The 13,328-nt window shown below is 41.5% G+C and overlaps 1 protein-coding gene across 3 annotated transcripts in view; it reads left to right on the forward strand.

The window, feature by feature from the left end:
* JAK2 (Janus kinase 2) overlaps window positions 1-13,328 on the forward strand; it is a 160,557-nt gene that overhangs the window by 110,527 nt on the left and 36,702 nt on the right. For all 3 annotated transcript variants that reach the window (XM_038401856.2, XM_043515095.1, XM_043515094.1), the window contains exons 9-13: window positions 2,417-2,528; window positions 3,903-4,089; window positions 4,811-4,938; window positions 6,533-6,667; window positions 7,660-7,747. In XM_038401856.2, the coding sequence (XP_038257784.1) occupies window positions 2,417-2,528; window positions 3,903-4,089; window positions 4,811-4,938; window positions 6,533-6,667; window positions 7,660-7,747 (650 nt within the window). The remainder of the gene's footprint in view (window positions 1-2,416; window positions 2,529-3,902; window positions 4,090-4,810; window positions 4,939-6,532; window positions 6,668-7,659; window positions 7,748-13,328) is intronic.

Consider the following 13,328-nt stretch of genomic DNA (forward strand, 5'->3'; position numbering starts at 1 on the left):
GTCTTGAAAGATGACCTTCAAGAAGGGTGAAACATAAGCATACTTACTGGAATGTATATTTATAGGAAAAAATAGGTTTTTGGTGGGTGGTTTTTTCAAATTTTCATTTGGCAAAACATTTGGGGGGGTGTTTTCTCCTTGACTTTTGCTGCTGGGGGAATTTTGCACCACTGTGCAATGCAGATTTTTCAGAAATAAATGTTTTTTGCTCAAAATTCCCCTTCCCCCTCCCCTCCCCAAAATTGGCTGCAGTGTTGCTGGCCGCCACTTGGGGCAGCTGGATCCAGCAGTGCCAAGCTAACACATAGAAGACACCGTGGGAGGGAGCGGGGAGGGGTATTGGCTGCAGGAGGCCCCGTGGCTGGACTTGGGGGGAGAGGTTGTGGGTGGCTGGCCCCCCGGCTGGGCTCTGGGGAGGGGAGGCAGCGAAACAGAAACTGGGTTGTCATAGGGATTTCTTTTAACTCTCTACTCCTGGGGGAATTTTTGTGTGTGTGTCTGTATTGTTATAGACATACATGCTGACAGGTATTTTTGAAATAAATTACCAAAATAATTGAAACAGGGATGATTATGTAGTATTATTTTGACAAATAAAATTTTCAGAATTTTGCAGAATTTTTAATTTTTTGGCACAGAATTCCCCACAGGAGTAGACTTTGTAAGGGAAGGTGCACTCCTTTTCTAATGAGGGACGTCAAGTTTTGTAACACTCTTTCACTATATACTACCCCTCTATCTGCATATGAAACTCCTGTTGAGATTATTGGGAAAACCTGCAGAGTGAGAGTAGAATGATACCTTTTGTGATATGTTCCATGTTTGAAATTTTCTTTGTAAATCATGAGAATGAATACAGATGAACTTAAAGTATATTTCTTCCACTCAGAGTTCATTTTTTCCTCCAACCCAGTCATGCAACAGACATAATGCTGAATTTAGGACCTTGTAGTCATTACCATGGCAACAGTGTATGATGTCATAACTGGAGGCTCTCATAATGTTTTCTCTGAAAGAACTAGCAGACCTAGAACCTAAGTTTCAAGGGGGAAAAGGCAAAGAAGATACCCGTGTCTTCAGTCATTGTGAGGGGAACACAGAAAATTGTTAGCTAGTAAATTTAACAAATTGCTTTTTGTACAGCTGTCGTCTCTTAGTTCAGTTTCTCCAGTTCTTTAGAGAAACAGTTTGCTACCTTTATTGATTGTAACATTTCATACAGTACTGATATTGTTTGAGCTCAGGATATGGGCAACCAGAATGTAAGTAAGCAGAATGTACTGCATTTAATTTTTTTCCCCATAGTTTAAACAAGAGAACCAATGTACTTGGTATACATATTTAAATCATAAAAAAATTAGCCGGCCACCTAGTAAATCAGGCATATTTCTGGAAATTTGTCATTAACATGAGGGGAAGAGAGGGAGTGATCTACATCTTCCAAAAGACATGGGTGAAACCTGTCCTAATAAATTAAGCTCCTTCAGTTTACTTTTTGGGCATGGGGAGGGAAACTTGCAAATTTGAACAATAGAGTCAGATGTTAAAGTTAACTTTAGGACTGCATTGAATTATGTGCTAAGCTTAGACCTTCTCAAGCAATGCCATTCATAACTAAGGCTAATATTTTGTCACTGACAGGTCACGGAATAAAGAAAAATTCACTGAAGCCCCTGACCTATCCATGATGGCTACTACAAATGTGTGTGACAAAATGGGGAGCCGCACCACCCTGGAAGGCCCCCTCTTGGAGCTGTGGAGTCCCCCTACCACACGTGGCTCCGAGCTCCAGGGCACCCCCATGTCCTGCAGCAGCCGGGAACTCCTGGGGGTCTCGCTGCCTACAGCAGCCAGGAGCTGTGGGGCACCTCCGCCACCTGCTGTGGCTGGGAGCTCGGGGCCCCCACGATTCCCAGCCGCCACAGGCGGCGAGGGCATCCTGCAGCTCCCAGGTGCCACAGGCACAAGTCACGGAGGTCTCTGGAAGTCACAGAATCTGTGACCTCTATGACAAAATCTTAGCCTTAGTCATAATCCCTCGAACAAGACATGGACAGTTAGATGATCCATAGCAAAGATGCTATATGGTTACTTTATTTCCTAGGAAAAATCAGCTTCCAGTGGTGGATGATTCAGTATTTTTTTTTTTTAAACAGTTTTTCTTTCTCCTACGAGCTCTTTGCCCTTGATAGGCATGTTTCCTTACCTGATATAACGCAGTTGCTAACAGAACAAAACCCTGATGTTTTAAAAAGCAAGTGCCATAGCACATAGATAGATACAGTCCTTCTATTAGATACCCAACACACTGTGGACATAATTAATGCTTTCTAATAATGGTGTCATTGCTCAAAATCTCTGCTGTTTTTGCTTTCTGAAATTGTACAGCAGTTAACATTTTTTCTTTTTATTATAGCATGGACTTTGCTACCAATAAACTGAGGAAAGCAGGCAATCAGACTGGCTACTATGTTCTTCGTTGCAGTCCAAAAGACTTTAAGAAATATTTCCTCACCTTTGCCATAGAGGTCAGTGTACTGCACTGAGTAGCCTGTATTGCATTGAAGCAGAAAGCACTGCTTTTTTCTTTTTCTTTTTCTTTTTCTTTTTTCATTTACATACAGTAAATCATTGAGTTTGTATCTTCTGTTACATGAGCTATGTATTCTCCTATTCATTAATGTCATTGCTATTCACAATGCTTTTGTATTTACATGCTATTTATTGCTGTATAATTATCTGGTTTGTTTTGATTTATATGAAAATATCTTTTTAAATCACAAAATTATCAGTACATCGGTATTCTTCTACCAAAATTTCAAAAATATAAAAAAGCGGTAGCTTCTCCTTTGGTGAGGTATACCAAAAAATAGTGTGTGAGCTTTCATACTGGCTTGCAGCAGTTAGTTAGCTACTGTAACACATACCTTCAAAACTGTGCCCGTTTCAGCAGATGACACCACAACAGTGTTAGTGCGTAGATGGAAAAGTATCAACTACTGTGTTAGAAACGTAGGAATCTTTGCCAAATCAGAGCAATATAATCAGTGGAGAAAAAAATGTTTTGTAGAATTGTACTGCTTATTCACTGAGCATATTTAGATTTTGCTTTTGGAAAGGAAAGCTGCATGTGAAAGAGTTTCTTTTAGCTGATATGGTAAGATCCTCCGCCATTTAGAGCAAGTTTGTATCATTTCTTGCTTTGGTTTTTCTAAGCAAACAGTTAGAGCTGCTGAGATTTGATGGTCATTGATATGTTTTCCACGGTTGTAAAGAAAGGGCATGTGACAGCGGTATAGTAGTTTCTATAAATTAGAAATGGACAACTGGACCTTTTGAAAGTTTGTCTGAAAGAAACGTGCTGTGTGTTGAGATTGTGTGGCAAGCTTCAGCTTGGAGTTAGAATTATTCTGTAGACAACAAAAATAGGAATCTAGCCTAGGTTTTTGTAAGATGCCTGTCATAAGAACCATTCCTGCATCAGTGCACAGCACTACAAAATACATTTCGTCATTGCTAATAAGTTTTCTGTTTGACCACTCAAGATGTGAGACTTCTTGCAACATTACATTTCTTCCTCATCACTTTTGTTGCATGAGGTAGCTTATGTTAGTAGCAATGAAGGACTCTCTTATAACTGGGTCCATTCACTCTGTTTTTAAATCTCTTGGTTGCTGTCCCGATAGCTAATGTCAAAATACTAATCAACACTTCCAGTGATAGAAATAGTCCCTTACTAGCCTTATCAGTATCTTCTCATTTTACTAGATACTGGGATTAAAATATGAAATGACAGTCACATGTTGTTTGAGAAATTTTCTCTTTAATAAATTGAGTGTACATAAATTGTTTACATTTTTAAATGTGTCGGTCTTTCCTTTTCTAATTAAAAATCTCTACAGCGGGATGGTGTCGCTGAGTATAAGCACTGCTTAATAACAAAAAATGAGACTGGAGAGTATAATCTTAGTGGAACGAAGAGAAGTTTTGGTAACCTTAAGGATCTGTTGAATTGCTATCAGACAGAAACGGTCCGTTCAGACAACATCATTTTCCAGTTTACCAAATGCTGCCCTCCAAAACCAAAAGGTAAAACACTTGTAAACACAAACATGTCTAATTATTTTTGGGTTAATTGATATTTTTGAAAGAGAAATTAGCAGATCAATATATTTGCCTGACAGACATTTTCATCTCCTTAGTCATTGAGATTTCAGTGCTAGTGTCAACTTGGGTTTGCCTTGGTTTGTAAGAAGTTACTCACGGTGCTGTGATCCCCTTCCACAAAGCATGACCATCCCAGCTTGCAGCTGTCCTGACTGACCGTAAAACTGGCCTCTTAATGATTGAAAGGTCACATTTAACAGCATTTCTCATCCGATCACGTGTTTAGCTACAGGTTTGTATCACGAAAGAGCTGCTAAATTTGCCATTTCTTATTCTAAAATGCATATGATGTACCATGAAAAGTGGAATATTTTCAGCAATGTAATGCTATACTTGTCAAAAATAAGAGTGCTTCAGAAACTTTAATAATCAGGAGAGAAAGAAGAGAGAGAACCAGAATGTTACCTCTAGTCAGAAAGATCCAGGTTTGACATTTGTTTGATTAAGGACTGTAATATGGTGTTATTTATTAAACAAATTGTTCTCTCCCTGCTATGGTATCCAGATTATCACAGGAGATTTACACCTTAAATTAATAATTCTGTTGAAACAACATTGTGATAAAAGTATTTAACAGAGATGTTTTCTGGTTTTTGTTTGTTTTTTTTCCTTCCATTCCCACCTTCTTCCCCTTCCCACCCAGATAAGTCAAATCTTCTAGTCTTCAGGAGCAATGGTATTTCTGATGTACCTACATCTCCTGCATTGCAGAGACACAATAATGTCAACCAAATGGTCTTTCACAAAATCCGGAATGAGGACTTGATATTTGTAAGTTCACTAGTTGCATCTCTCTGGCCATTTTCATGAACAGTTGCACACAGAGTTCTGAAAATCTAGTTCCTGTTTGTATGCCATTTAAAATAGCCTTAATTGCAGCAAGACATTTTGCTACAGTAGTTCTTTAGTTACAGTTTTCAAAAAAATGTCTTAAATTTGGGTGTCCCTTTAGTACAGGGGCAAAAATTTGGGTGTCTCTTTAGTACAGGGGCAGTAATTTGGGTGTCCCTTTTTAGTACAGGTGTGGGCAAACTTTTTGGCCTGAGGGCCGCATCTGGTTTCTGAAATTATATGGAGGGCCGGTTAGGGGAGGCTGTGCCTCCTGAAACAGCCAGGCATGGCCCAGCCCCCAGCCCCTATCCTACCCACCCTGCTTCTTGCCCCCTGATGGCCCCCTGGCGACCCCTGCCCCATCTACTGCCCCCTTCCCCGTTCTCTGTCCCCTGACTGCCCCCGACCCCCTGCCCCTTGAAACCTCTCCTTCCTGACTGCCCCCGGGACCCCTGCCCCATACAACCACCCCTTCTCCCTGACTGCCCCCGGACACCCTGCCCCTAACTGCCCCCCGCCGCCCCATCCAACCCCCCCCTTCCTCCACTCCCATTCAACCCCCCCGTTCCCTGCCCTCTGACAGCCCCAACTTCTATCCGACCCACCAGGTTTCTTGCCCTCTGATGGCCCCCTGGCAACCCCTGTCCCATTAACCCCCCCACCCCCCACCCCGCTCTCTCCCCTGACTGCCCCCGGACACCCTGCCCCTAACTGCCCCCCCCCCACCGCCCCATCCACCCCTCCCTCTCCTTTGTAACTGCCCCTCCCGGGACCCCTGCTCCCATTCAACCCCCCTGTTCCCTGCCCTCTGACAGCCCCAACCCCTATCCACACCCCTGGCCTCTGACCATCCTGCAAACTCCCCTGCCCTCTATTCAACCCCCCGCCCCATTACCGTGCTGCCTGGAGCACCGGTGGCTGGCGACGCAGCTGCACCAGGACAGGCAGCCATGGCACACAGCACAGAGCACTGGGTCAGGCCGGGCTCTGCAGCTGCGCTACCCCAGGAGCTCGCAGAGCATTGAACCGGCAGTGCAGTGAGCTCAGGCTGCGGGGGAGGGGGAACAGCAGGGGAAGGGCCAGGGGCTAGCCTCCTGGGCCAGGAGCTCAGGGGCCGGGCAGGACAGTCCCACAGGCCGTAGTTTGCCCACCTCTGCTTTAGTAATAAACAAAGTTTTTGTTTTTATAAAAATGTCTTTGCTTTTTATTGCATCACCCATTGTTTTCTCCACCTGCAGAGGCCCAAATTCTTCATACTCCCAGCATCCAGTTTCCTTCCCTATGGGTTCTTGGAACCACTTGTCCACAGAGATCCCCAAAGAGTCAAAGGGGGTGGGGGGGTTCATCTAATTGAATACTTAGGTTAAACTCTTTTCAGTATTCCTCACTCCTGATCATTGGACTCTTGAACTGATTCTAGTAGCTTTAAAGGTTTTCTACGTACATTTATGGAGAACTTTAAGTGATCAGAATTGGCAGAGAAAGTTGTCTGACTGCTCCTTCCCTGTTACCCTTTCCATTTTTTATTTTTTAGAATGAGAGCCTTGGGCAGGGCACCTTTACTAAGATTTTCAAAGGTGTAAGGAAAGAAGTGGGAGACTATGGCGAGCTCCATCAAACTGAAGTCCTCTTAAAAGTGCTGGATAAAGTGCACAGAAATTACTCTGAGGTTTGTCTGGTTCTTGGGTAATATATTTATTGATTGTTGTCTGTAAACAATTACTGTTCTTTGTTACTATGAGCAATTTAAGATGGTGTTATATGGTAGATGATTACAGTTCAGTTTTAATCCAGAGCCAGATTCTTTCCTGCACCGAGCATAATTTTGTGCAGGAGAAGCAAGTAGGCTGTTAGGAAGCCAGTTTAAGGCTCTCTTATTCTCTGTCTTGCATGGCTGCACCTCAGGCTGTGGCCTAGGGACTGCTGTAACTAACCTACACCATCTGACAATGGTCCCCAAGGGACCACATCTGCATGTTGAGAAATGCCAGAATACAGCAGTGTTCCAGCTATGCCCACTTCTGCCCCTGGTACTCTACACTTTGGACCAGGGAAACTGGTGCAGGGGCAAGCTGTTATGGCTTCACACCTTCAGAGAACTTCACTCCTTATGTCCCCCACTGGGAGAATTCTCAGCTGACTAAATATGACCAGTGTTAAGGTCCTTTGCACCTCCTGGGCAGCAGAAAGGGGCCAGATCCAGGGAGAGAATTTGGCTCCAAATTTCACCTTTAATCCAATACACTACATGCAAATGCAATGAAATATTCTAGTTCAAAATTTTTGAGCAGTTAACTACCTTCCATTTGTTGTTTATGGCCATCTTTTTGTGGAGTTCAGATATCTGCCATAGATTAAAAGAGATTCTCTATGAGCGCTGCTTGCTTTCTGTATGTATAAAGCATTCATGTCCACCGATGTTTTTCCTGTCACCAAGAAATTAGATTGCTGACTAAACCATGTGTGCACTGTGAATAAAACGGTTACTAAAAAAAAGTCACTGCACAAGCCAATAAGATGGAATCAGTTATGCAATATCCTTGCAGTAAGTTAGGAATTAAAGCAATGTGAAAATGTGGGTGGTTTTAATGTTTAATTCCAAATAATTTAACAGTTGATTTTTCTCCACTGATTATCATTCTCTCTGCCTTGCACTTGTAGTCTTTCTTTGAGGCAGCAAGCATGATGAGCCAGCTTTCTTACAAGCACTTGGTATTAAATTATGGAGTATGTGTCTGTGGAGAGGAGAGTAAGTAAAATCAATTATATTTATATAATTTCAAGCAGTTCTCATTACAGTTCCTGTTCCTGATATTGTGTAAAAGCCTGCTGCAAAATTTTTACATCCTAGTCGTACAGGGTGGTTCAGCCGGCGTTCATGTGAAAGAGCGACAGTTACTCCTGGGGGAATTCTGTGCCTCTGTGCATGCACAGAATTTATGCCCCCTCTCCCCCCTCCCTGCAGAAAAATGACTTTCTGACAGGGAAGCCACAAGAGGGTCATGTGACCCTCCCAAGCAGTATGTTTTGGGTGCTCAGGGCCGCCAGCAGAGAGGTAAATCACTGTGGGGCAAGAGGTGGGACTGGGGAAGACCTGGCTGGTGGCTTCTACCCTGCACTGTATTCAGTTGCTAATCCCAGCTGGGCTGGGAAGGATGGGGCTTCCTCTTCCCCTGCGTGGCATCTGGGATGGGGTCAGACCCACAGCCAGATTTTTCCCCTGACTGCAGGAAGTTCTGCAAACTCCCCCTGCTTCTTGCACCCATCGCTCCTCAGCTCCAGGGGGAGGGATCCCTGTAGAAGGAGCTGCTGCCCCATCGCCTAACCCTTGTGTATCCAGACCTCCTCATACCCAGACTCTCCTGCCGAACCTCACCCCTCCATGCACTCAGAACCCCACCCCCAAATAAGCCCCACTCCCCCAGCATCTGGACCCCCCCCACTGAGGCCCCACACCGACCCCCCTGCTGAGCTCTATACCCCCCACACCCAGACCCCCCCATGCTGAGACCCAACCAGCTTCATCTGTACCCCCTGCAGAGTCCCATTACTGTTGCATCCAGAACCTCCCAACAAGCCCCTGTGCATCCAGATCCACCCTACACACGGATTCCCCACTGATCCGCCCGCACCCAGATTACCCCTCATAGAACTCTCTCAACCCACATCTGGATCCCCCCCATTAAGTCTCTCCTCACTTGGATCCTGCCTTGCGGAGCCTGCCTGCCCGCCCACATGGAGGGTCAGGGCCCTGGGGTGTTTTTGGGGCAGGCCCAGTCCTTGCTGTGTCAGGATTGGGTCAGCCTCATCGCTGAGTCCGTGTCCTGGTGGGGAGCTGCACAGTGATCTCCTGTCTCTGTGCAGCCAGTGGCCTGCGCTTCCTAATGCCATGCTGGAGCCTCCACATTTATTTAACAAATAAAATTTGCAGAATTTTAAAATACTGTGTACAGAATTTTTATTTTTTGGTGCAGAATTTTTAATTGTTTTTCACTCTGCAAGCATCATTAAGGACTTCAATAGCTCAGACATGGGTGAGGTTTTTCATAGGAGTGGGTAGGTGAGATTCTGTGGCCTGCGCTGTGCAGGAGGTCGGACTAGATGATCAGAATGGTCCCTTCTGACCTTAGTATCTATGAATCATAGGAAATTTGAAAGGGTTGTGGGATGGAAATATGCAGTGTAACCTTTGTGAAGGATTTGCTAATACATCTGTAGAGACTGGCAAAGGCTTTTGAGACCCAGCTTTTCAAAACCAGCTGACAAAATGGTTTCCACAATTTGTCCACCTGCATTTGCATATCCATAGTGATCAGTGGTGAGCATAGGTGCCTGATTGTTCAAGCAAATCACCATTTGCCCTGCAAAAAGTCTTGAAGGCTACCCTTTGCACATGATCAAATGCTGGTTTTGTGGGGACAAATACAATTTTGAAAGGAGTAGTTTAGGCAACCAGTTCTGAAAATGTGGCCCATTATTTCAACAGAAACTCTGCCCCTCTCCTTCCTTCCCTCCAGTAAAAAATCATCTTCGGAACTATATATGGGTATGTAGCATGTCCTTAGTAACTTTTTTAAAGCAACTTCAGATTGTTATTCTAGATTTTATTTATGTATTCCCTCATATGCCAGGCTTTTATATCAGCTAATTCTCCTGTTTTTGTACGTGTATATAGTCTTAAGGTAGATTAGTGGTTAGTAGATCCCATAACTTGGGGTCATTTTTTACCTTCCACTCCTTTTACTCAGACCATAGGCATAGAGGACAGGTTTTGCTAAATAAACTTTGGGTTTTTGTTTTAGTTTTTCATATGGCTTTTCTAAGTTATTTTAGCATCGTGTTGTTTTCTTTGTATGATTCCCATTTTTTAACAAAATAAAACATTTTATAGTAACAGTAGTGTCAGAATCCTTTTTTTGTTTGATCATGGGAGTAATGAACAGCTCAACCTTCTGCAAGATGTCTCCTGAATTCAGTTAAAAGGGATCTGCAATGATTTTGTAAGCAAAGTTGTTTAAGATCCTAAATCCTACTTATCTGCATCATAAAATGTAAATGCCCATATATTTTCCTTGACTGCTCAAAAAAGCTTTATCCTTGTTTTGCAGCTTGGCTAGAGCTTTCATGATGAGAGAAACAACATGAAATAAATAGTATAAATCAATAGTTCTCAACCTTTCCTACGCTGGGACCCACTATCCCATTTAGCAATGTAGGAGGGCAGGACTCCGCAGATTGAGAACAATAGCCCTTCTGTTTGTGTTTGATTCTCAAAGTTATTTTAACATCATTTTGTGGAAAGGGATCATTTTAAATTGTTGGATGTCAAATAATTTTAGTTTAAATAATTACTAAAAATATTTAGTCCAGAGAAACAAGAAATGGTAGGCCAGCTTTTACTAATTGTTTCTCTTACTGCCAACTAAGGGATGTGACTCCCGGTTCTTAGTCACACGAGGTGGGGAGAGGGAAATGTACCTTACTGACTACCATGATCAAGACCAAGAAAAATAATCACGATCACTTACTATGTTTGTTTTATTATTAAAGAAAGGAAAAAAAACATTAAACAAAACAATACAAATGACAGAATACAAGTGATAGACTAGTGGCTTCTATTACAAACTCTTCTCCACAGATAGTCATACAGAGCTTTTAACAGAGATTAAATTTTTTAGAGTCAATCTCCTTTGGGGGTGCTTTTTTCTTGATAAGTTAAGACCAAAGTATACTGTTTCCCAAAATTAGTCTCTTGTCCAGGAATACATGGTCTAAGCATCTGGTGATTAACAGGAGAAACAGTTAGACAGGGTAGGTGAGGTAATATCTTGTATTGGATCAATAATAAAAGATATCACATCACCCACTTTGTGTTTCTAATATCCTGGGACCGACATGGCTATAACTACACTGCACAGGAGAAACAGTAATATAAGTTACACCAGCATTTTCATATCCCAATAAAATTATTACAAGAGTTTAAAGCTAATCCCTTAGTCTTAGTTAACTTTCTCTCACCAGTTGATGTTGAAGGCTCGGGGAGATATCCTTGGGTTGGTTTATTCTTGAGTCTTCTCTGTCTATGGCAGCTTGCTTGTGGAGTGCTATTTTGAGCAGGATAGCTGAGGGTATGTGTGAGAGAAAGGGTGCTCACTTCAGAGTTTTTATACCCTTCTCCTTTCAATTTTCATGACATTATAGGAAAACACTCCTCTTTCAGGCTTGTTTAGATTCAAAGTTGGTTGCTGTTACTCTTTGGTTGGCTTCCAACCTTGGAGGTTGGCTTAGGTGACACCTTCAGCTTCTGAAGTGCAGCATTTCTTTCTGCCTTTTTTTTGGGACAGGGAAGATCTATTCCAGATAACTTTTAAAATTAGTTTTAACTCTTTTTATTCAGTCCATTTTCTGAGATCATCTTTCAGTTTTGTTAGCGTTTGACTGGAAATTAAATTCTATTTTTCAAAGAGTCCATATACTCTTTTTTTAATAGAAAAGTTTTTAGTTGTCAGAACAGTCTTCTTAAATTTAAGTAACTCTTGCAAAGTCTTGAACTTGTATAATTAAAAATTGTTGACTCTGGAAAGATTATTCTGAAGTCGGTTGAGCGTTTGCCACTGCCAGTAATTAATTCCTCAATAATATAAATATTCTGTACTTAAATGGCTTTTTACACTACTTTAGCAAGGTTATTAGATTCCATGCGAGTACATAAATCTTTTTACCATTTACATAGCAATAACATTAGATGCTGTAGTAAGAGCTTTGTATTTATCTAACATATCTGTAAGAAAACATTTCACAAAGATGTTTTGTTTATTTTTTTAAATGTTGAAATGACAAAGTTTAAAACATCTCCATATACACATGGTTTATCTCTAAAGTTCTTAAGAACAGAAGCAGGTTTTCTTGCAAGAGAGGGTGAGGATTGGTAGAGCCGACTTTACCTATTTGTATTGCTCTGATAACACACCCTACATCCCTTTTTACTATTATGCCTCACTTAAAACATAAATGTTTTACATGATCTGTCTTCTTTAAGTGTGCTTGTCCTTGGAAAATAGAAGTAGAAACCTTCTGGGATTTCTGGGATTAGCTTTCACATTTTGTAACATAATTTTACATATGTATTGTTATACTTCCAAGCACCCTGGCTATAGCATTCTTGTAGCTATATCTTAATATTCAGTAAATATTTTCCTTGATGTCCCCATAGCATACACACTTCAATGGTTGTATAATGTACTGTATCAGTAGGGAATTTTATCTTCAGATAGCTTGTTTATAAGTATAGTAATTCATCTTTAAACTCATAATTAGACTCTGTAGTCTATTTACCTCTAAAGACATGGGAGATTTACATATGTGACTTCCTTAGTCTACTGAGAGGAGGCCAGTCCCCTGTGTTAGCAACAAATACATTTAATTCAGATAAGTCTGCTACAGATCTGAGTAAAATTTATTTTGTATAGTTCTGAAAACACTGTATGTTCTTTAGAAGACTAAGTTGCAAGCCAGTTTTTGCATTATAAAGCAGGAAGCACACTGTGATTACAATAGTTTTCATTGTGTTTGGAGTCCAAACGAGGAACGTTAATACAATTGAAAGCAGAAGCTCAGGGTTATTTCACTTCACTTAAAATTATTTGTTTCTAAAAAAAAATAAACCACTGAAACTGTGGCAACCATGCAGCTGGCTTCCTCGGTCCTTGACTAGAAGACTATTTAGGCAAGTGTTGCCAGATTAATACAGGCAGGCTGTGGGGAAAGGGCCTCTTCTTATGGCTGTGCTACACAAGATAAGCTGTTAGCACAGTTTGTTTTCAGAGCGAAACTTCTGTTGTTCCAACAAAGAATGTGTTTCAATAGCAGAACCAACAACACTTCAATTCATCAGGATGAAACTTTAGATTTTTAAAAAAGAAGAAGAAAGTTTGTAAACAACTGCAAAGTTACTGAGTTGAAATGATTGTTTTATTAATGCAATATGACATTGACTTATACATTATGATGCTAACTTGAAACCACATTACTTCTATTGTCACAAGGCGTCGGGGGTGGATCTGTTTCTTAGTACAGTGGAGTTGCATCTTACGTGGGGGTTAGGTTCTAAAGTCCGCGCATAAGGCGAAAATAGCATATAGTCAAAATTACCCTTGAAAATCCCTTAAATTGCCCATAAAGTACAGTATATTGTACATGGTTTTGTGGATACAACCCTGTACAGTAATATGTATAATGTATACAGTAATGTACAGTATATAAGAGTATATATGCAAAATATAATTTTATAGTACTGTTTTTTTAATTACAGGGGGGTAAATACAGAGGGT

Source organism: Dermochelys coriacea, chromosome 5 (assembly GCF_009764565.3).
Source record: "Dermochelys coriacea isolate rDerCor1 chromosome 5, rDerCor1.pri.v4, whole genome shotgun sequence".
Classification (NCBI taxonomy): Eukaryota; Metazoa; Chordata; order Testudines; family Dermochelyidae; genus Dermochelys; species Dermochelys coriacea.